Here is an 11,927-nt window from a genome sequence, read left to right as displayed (position 1 = left end):
CTCCCACCCATTGCACACCTCCCACGTGCAGCTTTTAACAAAGGGTCAGTGTGCCGAGGCCCTGCAGGGCAGGCGAGTCTCCCGGCGCCCTTTTCCCGGCAGCAGGGCCTCACCTCGCTTGCCTCTCGGTGGCAGTGCCTGGTCATTCTTGCACCATTCCACACTTTTTCTTAATGCCGTGGCACGTTGAACAGGCTGCCAAACGAACCAAACTCAACTGCCACCAGGTTGGCTCTGAGGGTTTTTGAGATTGTCAATCTTGAGGGGAGCAGACAGCCTGGTGGCTTTTGGTGGTTTTGAAACACTGACCTTGTAGGTAGCAGCCTAATGCCTTGCCCACAGTGCCACCCCAAACCAAAACATCCCCACTGCTGTTTCGCCAATTCCGACTCCATGGAGGGTTTCCAGGGCTGTCCATCTCTAGGTGAGCAGACAGCCTCATCTTTCTACTGAGGAGGGCCTGGTGGTTTTGAACTGCTGACCCTGCCGTTAGCAGCCCATGGTGTACCCACTATGACACCAGGCCTCCTTACAGAGCCACCAAAACAAAACGTAACAATTCTGACTCACGGTCACCCTGTAGGACAGCGGTTATCAACCTGTGGGTTGCCGCGACCCCTTTGGGGGTCGAACAACCCTTTCCCAGGGTCCCGTAAGACCATCGGAAGACACAGAAATACTTCACAATCTATAATTACATATTGCCGCGACCCCTTTGGGGGTCGAACGACCCTTTCCCAGGGTCCCGTAAGACCATCGGAAGACACAGAAATACTTCACAATCTATAATTACATATTGTTTTGTGGTTGATCACTATGCTTTAATTATGTTTAATTATGTTCAATTTGTAACAATGAAAATACATCCTGCATATCAGACAGTTACATGATGATTCATAACAGTAGCAAACTTACAGTTATGAAGTAGCAACAAAAATAATTCTGTGGTTGGGGGTCACCACAACATGAGGAACTGTATTAAAGGGTCATGGCATTAGAAGGTTGAGAACCACTGCTGTAGGATAAAGTAAAACTGCCCCTGTGGGTCAAGCCTCAACTGTCCACCTAAGAGTGGCTGCTGGTTTTGAACTGCTAACCTCGCATTAGCAGCCCATCGGTGAATAATAACGTACAAGTATTGACTCATCAGCTGTAACAAACGCGACAAAGGCAAATGTCAGTAACAGGAAACTGTGGAGAGGTGGGAGGGGTGCAAGGGGAGGGGTGGGGAAGAGCCCTGGCAGCACCTTGGGTTAGGGCCTGGGATAGTAACAGAAAGGCCAGGGGTTCAAACCCACCAGCTACTTCACAGCAAAAAGATGTCTGCTCTGTAAAGATTGACAGTCTCGGAAAGCCTATGTGCTCTGTCCTACAGGGTCATTACGAGTCAGAATAACTTGCTGGCATTGGGTTTGGGTTGGGAGAGGCAGGAGGGGGCACCTGGGGCTTCTCTGTATTTTCTGTACAATAATTTTATACATTTACAAGTGTTCTAGAAAAGTACAAGCTCTTAAAAAATAAACGAATTGACGTTCATTTTTAAATCCTAGGAGCCATGGTGGTGTGGTTGGCTATGCATTTGGCTAACTATGAGGTTAGCAGTTCAAAACCGCCAGCCACTCTTCGAGAGAAAGATGAGTCTTTCTACCTCTGGAAAGAGTTAAGTCTTGGGCAGTTCTATCCTGTCCTACAGGGCCGCTGTGAGTCAGAACTGACTCAATGGCAGTGAGTTGTATTGTCCATGTAGGATCCTCCAGTAGTTCAGGCTGCTACCGTCTAGGATTCAGGCAAGGACCCTGGGGTTGTTTCTGGATTTCCTATTATGAACCATCCTGATGCTTAGAGGAATCTGAGCGATCCAAGAGCCCTCCCATGGGCGGGGTCTTCAGCCCACACACCCTCACCCATTCCCCTGCCTCCTTAATATCACTCTCTGTCAGAGGCTGCTGTGTGCTGGCCCAGGCCCCAGGAAAAATGAGGCACGGGTCACCCCTCTGCCTCCCATCCCCACCCGCCAGGAAGAACAGGGAGCTGACTCCCTACCTGCTGTGGGGGGGCTCGTCCTCGGGAGAAGGGATAGCTGCCATCCAGCCGCTCGCTGCAGTCCGCCGTCCACTGCGGGAGAAAAGGTGTGGTAAGCGACGCCTGGACACAGGTAGCATCAATCGCACTCCATCGGCCTCCCTACCGCCGTCTCTGCCGCAGACACCCCGTGGGCCCCGACAGCTCCAAACCCCAAATCCAGGTGACCTCGAGGGTTTGCAACGTTGACACGAGGACCCGTGTAATCTATGAGACACTGCAGCTCTAAGGCAGCAGTGAGCTGTGACCCTGCCTCGGGGACCCGTCATCTACACACGCAACGGTATTTCCCTCACTGTGTTCAACAGTCGATACGTTTTGAACAGTGACCTTAACCTACACTCCATGAGGCAGAGAAGAAACAGAAGCAGCCCAGACCATGAATATTCAGCACAATGGGTAAAAACTGTTCGCAGTGGCTGGCTCCTGGCCAGAGCCGTCCTGGCTTGAAATACCTGGACTGGACACATCTCCTGGCCGTGGGTCACTGGCACAGTCCCCTAAAGTCCCACCGTCACCAAGCTTCTCTCGCCTCACTGTGACTCTAGGTAGGGTCTTTGAGGCTGTACATCTTTATGGGAGCAGACATTTTTCCTCCCGCGGAACAGCTGGTGGGTTTGAACCATCAACCTTGCATTTAGCAGTCAGTCTTATGCTGACTGGATAGCGCCACCAAGGGATGAGGACATAGGCTGGGTGCAGTGTCCTCTAGAACAGTGCTGTCCAGCCACACATAGGCTCACATGTGCCATTTAAACCAGAAAACCAAGTTCACTGAAATCAAGTCAATTCCAACTCCTAGCGACCCTGTAGGACAGGACAGGACCAGCCCCTGTGAGTTTTCAAGACTAACTCTTGACGGGAGTAGAAAGCCCACCTCTCTCCCACAGAGGAACGGGTGGTTTCCAACTGCGGACCTGGCGGTGAGCAACCCAGCTGAACTGTAATGCATCTGCCTACTTTATTTAAGGCAATGCCACTGAGACACCGCGTGTTCTCTTGTCCAGCCAGCCTTTGAAATCTGCTGAGAACGCAGCTCTGTTGGGACTACCACATTCAAAGTGACTGACTCGTGGCTACTATACTGAACACCAGAGCTCTAGCGAGATGGCGGAAAAACCACGGGGTGTATCAGACCCAGGCAAGTCACCCCTCAAGAGCCCCTGCCTGGCCCTCCCCGTTCTATCTGAAGGGGCTGACCCTGTGGACTGAGATTCTGGGCTCCTGTGTCAACTGGCTTTAGCTGGGCTCAGTCATTGAGGGGCAGGATGCAGAGAGAAGCCCAGATGTCTCTCCCCTTTCTCTGTGCCTCGGGTGGCATCACCAGCTGGGCCCGGGCCTCCTTCCCGGCTCCAGCTCTTGCCAGACAAGCCTCCTACCACATGGCTGTGACCCTGGCCTCTGGCTGCACCATCTCCTCTCTTTGTATCCAGGCCCAGAGGTAGTGATGGCAAATTTGGGGGGTTGGCTGGTGTCTCCACGCTTTTATCTACTGGGAAATCAATTCCCTAGATTAAATTCCCTCTGTTAAGAGATTTTCAGTCTCAAAGTATCTCCTCCAAGATATTAATTATAAGGGGAAAATAGTAACTTTACAGTGGGCAAGTTCATCAGACACCATCTTCACCAGGTGGTCAAAATTAACATAATAGCCATAAAATAGATTGGCATTATACATTCCTTGGCGTCATGTGCTGCGAGGGGCACACCCTTCTGGGCCCACCGTGCACACACTGCCTACGAGAGCAGGGGCATCCAGTTCATTCCGACTCATGTGCCAAGTAGGACTGTGCCCTGTGGGGTTTCCAATGGCTGGTGTTTTCCAAAGCAGATCGCCAGAGCCTTCTTCCAAGTCACCTCTGGGCAGACTTTACCTGTCAACCTTTTGGTTAGCAGCCTGGCACCACTCATGCCGAATCAGGGGAAAACACCAGACAATCCAAACGGAGAGACAGTTAAAATAACCGCATTACCACATCCTACAAAACGACGGAAGTGTTCTTCGAACATGCCAAAGTCAGTAAGGACAAGAGACACAGCCAGGGTCAGACTGGAGGAGTCAGGTGACTTGACCATCAAACAAGAATCAGATGTGGAAACAGAAACAAGGGCATGGTGGGAAAAATAAACCAACCTAAACTCACTGCCATTGAGGCCATTTTGACTCATTGTGACCCTATCAGGGTTTCCAAGCAGGTAACTCTTGACAAGGGTAGAAAGCCTCATCTTTCTCCCGAGGGGTGGCTGGTGGTTTCAAACTGCAGACCTTTCCGTTAGCAGCCCCATGTGCAACCCAGGCTGCCACAGGACTCCTTGTGGAAAAAACTGAGTGGAATACCAGTCAAGTTTCTAGTTCGCTGGAACTGTGCCAGTGTTTATCTCTTGGTTCTGATCACGGCACTCTGGCTGCATCCGTGGTTCATATTTGCTCGTGAAAGCTGGTGACAGATAGAGGCAAACCACTTTGCCCGATCTTTGTACCTTTGCGGCAATTATTCCCAAACTAAAAGTTAGATGTATGCACATATATGTATGTACATAGGTAGATAGGTAGGTAAACAGCTATATAGCTGTTTATTGAGGGGTGACTTTATTATATATTATATAGGATGTTGCAACTGTTATGAAAACCCCATGGATATTGGCTTCGGAAAGTTCATGGGAAAACCCTATTATCTTTTCATTCCATATTTCCCACTTCGCTTTTGAAGCCCTTCCCTGTATGTATACACACACTACCCAATACCCCGTCAGCCACAGGCAGCAGGGAAGTGGAAGCTGCAGGTGGGGTGAAGGTGGGTTGCTGGGGTCCAGCTCAGCTACCCTAGAGAAGCCTGGTCAGGCTGTTTTCTCCCTCAGTCTTTCTTCCTGTAGAATAGGGCCACGAACACCCCTTCCTCCCAAAGAGAGACTGAGGACAGTTGTCAGGATGTGCCTGAGGACACTCAGAAGTCACTGCACGCTGAAGGCAGCCGCCCTGGAAATGTAGGGGGAGTGCATATTTAAATAAAATAAATGAAGTGTTAGAAGACTCAAAACACATATTCCCTTATCTACTCATTTAAGAAAAGGGGGGTCGACCACCCACCCATCTATCCATACAGCTATCCACCTATCTATCCATTCACCCACCATCTACCCACCCATCATCCACTTATCCACCCACCCATCCATCCATCCATCCATCCATCCATCCATCCATCCATCCATCCATCCATCTACACATTCACTCCCACCATCCACCTAGCCATCTGCCCATCCACCCACCCACATACTCATAGCTGTTGCTGCTGGGCAGGGGCAGGCATCCTGGTTGCCTTTCTCCCTGAGTGCCCGCTGCAGTCTCTCGGATCCTGAACAAAGAGCTCGTCATCTGAGGAGCAACATTCTGCCCTGCTCCTTCAAGTTCACTGACAGTTTCCAAGACTCTGCCATTTTCTCCTCCCAGAAACATCAAACAGCACCACAGACAGGCAGACTGGGACGTCCTTGGAGATTTTTATTTGGGCTTCTATTTAAAACAGTCAGCACATTACATGTAAACAAGTGAACGCACGGTAGCAGACTTATTTCCCACAAAGCTGGGTCCAGACAGACTTTTTGTGTTTTTTTCATGAAGTGTCTTAGTTAGACAGGTCTGACCACTGGTCTTGAAGGAGGTTGGCCACAGCTGCCCCCTCCTCTGGAGTCTGCCCTCCGAGTGGGTTTGTGGGTGGGGTGGGTGGGCGAGCCGGGGTGGGGCAGGGACTGAACCGCCTCTCCTCAGCCCGCAGCCTGCAGGTGGCCGTGGAATGCTGCATGTGTCTGCATTCTTCCCGGGAACTTCCAAGAATGTCGGGCGTCTAAAGAATGCATCCAGATGTTATAAGTTTCCACATTCTCCTTCACTGTAAAAATCAGAGAAGCCCTTCCTGAACCTTGCCTCACCCGGCCGCTCAGCTGTATGCATGCCGGGTGATCAGCTCAAGCCATAAGGCGCTGGGTTGCAGGGAGCAGGAGCTGGGGTACAGGGTTCAGGCTGTGTTGCCCTCCCTGCCTCAGCCTGCTGGGAGCTGGGCAGGCCACACAGGAAAACTAGAAGTGCTGGGAAGGCCTTCCTTCCAAGATCCTCGCCCCAGGCTGTGCCGGGAACAGTCATCCCACAGCTAGCAAAGCATCCCTCTGGGGCAGCGCTTCATAGCTTCCTGGGTCGGAACCTTTAAAACAGGCCCTCCTGGAGACGGCTGGATCCCACCCCATGAGGGACTTAGGCCAGCCCGTGTGCCTGGCTGCCTGGCAGCCTCCTGGGACTGGTTGGTTCGCTTAGACCCTCCCCTTCCTCCTTGGCAGAGACAACATGATGAGTCTAATCGGCCTCAGAAGTTTCCCGTCTGTTCTGACACTCCAGGTCAAGCCATTGTTATCTACCCAACAGAAACAACCAACCCCAACCACGGCTATCGAGCTGATTCCAGCTCATAGCCACCCAACAAAGCAGAGTAGAACTGCTCCTAGACTAGACATCTTTGTGGAAGTAGACGGCCTCATCTTTTCTCTCACAGAGCAGCTGGCAGATTTGAACCAACGACCTTGAAGTTAAAGCCCAGCGTCAACCCCATTGTGCTCCACTAGAAAACCCAAAACCAAACTCAATGCTATTGAATTGATTCCGCCTCATAGCAACCCTCTAGGACAGTGTAGAGTCGCCACTGTGGGTTTCTGAGGCATCCATTTTTTTATGGGAGCAGAGAGCTTCATCTTCCTCCCTGGGGGCAGCTGGTGCTTTCTAACTGCTGGCCTTTCAGTTAGCAGCCACACTTGTAAGCCCTCCTGTGCTGCTGTGCAATCCACATCAAGAGTCACAACACCACAGCAGGGCCTCTCAGCCCTCCTCCCTGGCAGACCCTTCCTTCTCCAGCGCCTTTCTTCCTTCCAAGGGGATTTCCACGAAGAGATGCTACTACCCTAGCATCCCTCGGACCCACCTCCCATCTAGACTACCCAGCATTTCTGACCTACCTCCCATCTACACTACCCAGCATCTCTCTGACCCACCTCTGTCTACACTACCCAGCATCTCTCTGACCCACCTCCGTCTACACTACTCAGCATCTCTCTGACCCACCTGTCTATACTACCCAACATCTCTGACCCACCTCCATCTATACTACCCAGCATCCCTCTGACCCACCTCCATCTATACTACTCAGCATCCCTCTGATGCACCTCCATCTATACTACCCAGCATCTCTCTGACCCAACTCCATCTCTCTGACCCACCTCCATCTATACTACCCAGTATCCCTCTGACCCACCTCCATCTATACTACCCAGCATCTCTCTGACCCACCTCCATCTATACTACCCAGCATCTCTCTGACCCACCTCCATCTACACTACCCAGCATCTCTCTGGCCCAGCTCTGTCTACACTACCCCCAATCCATCTGACTCATCACCTGTAGTGTCCCCTTCCTGACTCTGCTCCAACCACACTGGCCTAAACTGGACCCACCCCAGGCCTCTGCACATGCTGTTCCCTCTGCCCAGGACGCCCCTCCCTGCTTCACCAAGCCTCGCCTGGGTATCTGCAAGGCTCACCCCCTCACCATTTAACATCAGGGTCCCTACCTACCCCTCCCTGACCTTGTTCTCTTGCTTTCTTGCCATGGTACTTACCACCCACCCGGAACGTAAGTGAACAGGGCAGGGCGCGCTGCCTGTCTTTCTCAGCCCTGGATGCCCCACCGTGGAAGAGTGCAGAGCTCTGAAGGGCTGCTGTTCCATGCACTCTTGTCCAAAGAGTCATGGACACATCCCAGGCCTTCATTCACTGTAGTTGGGGCCTTCAAGGGCATTATGAGAGGGAGGCATACATTTCCATTTTCCCCTGGGGCCGGCCTTCTCTTTCTCCCACCCTCTGCCCCCAACCATGGGAGTAAGGTGACCACTGGGTCTTCAGGGTTTCCCACACGGGCTCCAGTCTTCTTCCCCACCCCGTCCTCCTCCCCCACCCTCAGAGCAGGTAAGGCCATTTCCTCCCAGCTTTCCACCAGAGCTGGCTACCCAAGTGGCTCACCCCACGTGTCAGACAGGTGAGCCCGGGCTGGAGGTGGGACAGCAAGTATGAGCCGTGGATCCCTGGGACCTGACCAAGCCAGAGAGGGGTCCCTTGGGTGGCCCCTGGGAGCAGACATCTGTTTTCCTGCTCAGTGTGGACCTCTTTTCTCCAGTAGAGGAGCCCTGGTGGAAAAGTGGTTATGCATTATGTTGTTAACTACAAGGTCAGCGGTTTGAAACCAACAGTGGCTCCGAGGGAGAAAGACAGGGCTGTTTATTCTCCGAAAGGGTTACCGTCTCAGAAACCCAGAGGGGCAGTTCTACCCTGTTCTATAGGGTCGCTGTGCATTGACCTTGAGTTGATGGCACTGTTTGGGTTTAAGCTTTTTGGAACAAAAACCTTATGCCCAAGTGGCATAGTGGTTATGAATTGGGCTGCTAACCCCCAAGCTGCCAGCCACTCCTCGGGAGAAAGATGGGACTTCGTTACAGTCTTGGAAACCCACAGGATTGTTGGAGCCGGAGTGGACCCGATGGCCATGGCTTTTTATCTCTGGTGCCCTCCCAACGTCCCTGGGGGACCATTTGCCAGATAAGAGACACAGAAGAAGCCTCCGCAACCTTGAGAGATTTCCCCAAGGTCACACAGGCAGCTTGAAACGAATCTAGAGCCAGTTCTTGAGTAAATACCTCCTGAAAGCTTACAGTGTAAGGCAAAGGGACATCCGATCTGGTCCTTGTCCTTGTTCAAACTCAGGACTTCCAAATCTTGGCCCATAAATGTCAAAGGGTCTGCCTTTCCCCCAAGGCCAGCGAGGCCTCAGACGGACCCTGGGAGGGGGGTGGAGGCGAGACGCACCCCAAATTTCAGCCAGAATGCCAAAGCCTCGATCCACTGGCTACGCCTGGAGTCGGGGCCTGGGGTGAGTCGCATTGCTTTGGGGCTCGGTCACCGCCTGCATCTGAAGGCGAGGCATGCGCACCAGTCACAGCATTTGGATCGCTGGCTCCCTTTTGGCGCATAAGCTGTTCTGGAACCAGGAACCATGAAGACAGTGCTCAGTGCAGGCCAGCCCATGCCCAACTGGATCAGATTCCTGTTCTCCACAGCCATAGGCTTTTCCTTGGCTGATTTCTCAGAAGTAGACCACCAGACCTTTCTTCTGACTGAACACTAGGCCGATGCATGTCCAGCTACAGTGCAACACACAAGCCTCCACTATGCTCAATAATGATGTGTTTGGGTGGGAAAGAATGGGTGGGGGGTGGGGCGGCTGAGGGGCCAGGTGTGCACAACCAGGGAAGCCTTGCCTGCACGATTCTGGGGGCTCTGCTGGCCGGCCGACCCACCCCATCCCTTGGCCAACCAGGGCCGGATGACTAGAGGCACCTGGAGCCAGAGCCCCACCACCCCTCGCCCCCGCCCGCCCGGTCTTCTTCCACTCGCCTGGGAGATGTGGGACAGCGTCTTCTCGCTCTCGACGTCGCCCTCCGTCTTGTCAGCCAGCAGCCCCTGCACCTGGTACTCCAGCACGTAGCTGTCGATGAAGCGCTCCAGCTCCTCAATCTCCTGGGAGCGGCTGCTGCCCGCCTCGGAGGAGGCGGAGGCCGCGGAGGAGTTCTCCATCGCTGCCGCTAGGGCGCCTGGGACGGCCTGCTGGAGGAGAACAGACAGGCCCGAGTGAGGCCCTGCCGCTGCGGAGGGGTGGGGGACAGGGGCGGGGCCTCCCACGTGGCCGCGGCCCCAGCTCCTGGGAAGGAGGCGGGCCACAGGCTCATCGTGGGTGTACTGAGACGGAGCTGGAATGCCCACTGTGCCCGGAGGGAAACTGAGGCTCCAAGGGAAGGTGGGTGCCGGAACGTGCCTAAAGGGCCGACAAAGTAACGTGTGGCCACGCTGGGCATTCATGAGGTCCACTAAGATGGGGAGGTTATTTGGGTGGGCCTGGTCCAATCACAAGAACCCTGGAGATCTGAAATGAGGACGTGGGAGGTGGGAAGATGCGGAGCATTGTTGCTGGCTTGGACATGGAGGAGGCCACGTGGCAAGGTTGTGGCCACCCCTAGGAGCTGAGAGCAAGCCCTTGTCCACAATCCACAGACAAGTGAGAGCTACAGCTTCACCACGGTCAGTAAATTCTGCCAGCAAGTATGAGATGGGAAGCCCATCCCCTCCCCCCTGCCCCAGGGCATCCCCAGACAAGGCCTCACCTCAGTGTGGCCAACACCTTGATCTCAGCCTAGCGACCCACTTCACCTGACCTACAGAACTGTGAGATCATAAGGGCACTGCTTTCAGTGGCCAGGTGTGTACTAATGTGCTACATGACCGCAGAAACAAATCCCCGGGTTCTTCACTGCTCTACGCCCTCACTCAGCAGGCATGCGCCCCTGCCCTCCCCACCAAATCCACAGGCCCCTACGCCAAGACTGGGCCCAGGGGTTAAAGGCCATTCCTCCTGTTCAACAGTGTGGGCTGACAGCAAAAGGGGAGGCCTGAGGGGGTGCCAACGGTTAACCAAAAGTCTACCTCTGAGTCCACCCCCAGACCAATCTTATTCTCATGGGCCTGGCTCAGAGCATCCCTACAGGCTCCGAGACAACGACTGCCCCACAGGGTTCCCCAGCTCATCTTAATGCAAGCAGACTGCCACAGCTTTCTCCTGCAGACCACTGGATGGGTTTGAACCACCAACCTTTTGAGTGACCGCTTGCCCACTGCCGCACCCGGGCTCCTACCGGTGGGCTTGTAGCGCCGGCTAGATGGAAATTGGTTCAAGAGGTAAGGGATTCGCCAGCCTTGGCACGTGGGTGTGGTCACCAACTTGTGCTACTAACAGGGGCAGCTCAAGTTCACTGAGCCAGGCCCTCCTCTCCACCCCCATCTGCCTGGACCTGCTCCCCACCCCTCCCCAATACACACACAGCACCCCTGTAAACAGCCAGGGTCATGCTCCTTAGAAGGTGCCCTGGTGGTGCCGTGGGTTTGGCACGGGGCTGCCCAGCACGAGGTCAGCATTTCAAACCCAGCAGCTGCTCCTGGGGAGAAAGAGGCGGCTCCCTGCTCCCTGAAGATTGACAGCCCAGCAAACCCTGTACAGGGGTGGCCTCATGGGCAGCCGGTGGGATACTGCTTAGAAGAGAAAGCGGGGGATGCTGGGGATCCGCAGCCTGCCCGAGTTCTTACAGCAAGTTCCTCCAGCCTCTCCTGCTCCTCCCTCCAGCCGGACTGCGGGGGCTGAGGGCTGGCCTGGGCAGGCGGCCGCGGCGATGGGTGTGAGAAAGACAGTGTCCAGGAAAGGCTGGAAAGAGCCACCTGATGGCTGGGCCCAATGTTCCTGGAAGACGTGAGAGTTTATCAAAGGCCCGCTGGGCAGGTGCAGCCAGAGGCTGGGTGGCAGGGACTCATCCATTGCCGGGAGGATCACAAGCCAGGCTCGACCTCGGTCCCACCCTGATGGGTGGTCCTGGTAGAAACCAGGGGTATGGAGAGCCACCTCAACCCAGAGAGGCAGAGAGGCCTCCCTGGCTGGCTGCCAGTCTGTGTCCTCATCCACACCCTCCCAGCCCCCCTCCTCCTCCACTCACTGCTGCTGCCCCTTCAGAGCCTCACCCTGTAACCGACAGCCCCTCACCTCAGCTGCCCTGGGTGCTGAGGCCCAGGGCTCCGCTGACACATGCCCTGTCACACCTGCTACAGCCCCCCTGGCACTCAGCCACCTGTCCCGGGAGTGGGGGGAGTTCACACCCCACAGAGCAGCCCTCTGGGTAGCGTCCTTAAAAGCTCACGTTCATCCAGTCCATTCC

General features: G+C 54.4%; 1 protein-coding gene across 1 annotated transcript in view; it reads right to left on the bottom strand.

The window, feature by feature from the left end:
• The window catches only part of CTIF (cap binding complex dependent translation initiation factor), a 214,409-nt gene extending 204,641 nt beyond the window's left edge, over window positions 1–9,768 (bottom strand). Inside the window, exons 1-2 of the mRNA XM_004703101.2 lie at window positions 9,568–9,768; window positions 2,044–2,115 (exon numbers count right to left, since the gene is read on the bottom strand). Of these exons, the coding sequence (XP_004703158.1) occupies window positions 2,044–2,115; window positions 9,568–9,747 (252 nt within the window). The 5' untranslated portion in view covers window positions 9,748–9,768. The remainder of the gene's footprint in view (window positions 1–2,043; window positions 2,116–9,567) is intronic.
• Window positions 9,769–11,927: the final 2,159 nt, after the last annotated feature.

The sequence above is a fragment of the Echinops telfairi genome, unplaced genomic scaffold (assembly GCF_000313985.2).
Source record: "Echinops telfairi isolate 266 unplaced genomic scaffold, ASM31398v2 ScPeMD7_7400;HRSCAF=8409, whole genome shotgun sequence".
NCBI classification, from domain to species: Eukaryota; Metazoa; Chordata; class Mammalia; order Afrosoricida; family Tenrecidae; genus Echinops; species Echinops telfairi.
This window is presented reverse-complemented; position numbering and strand designations above follow the sequence as displayed.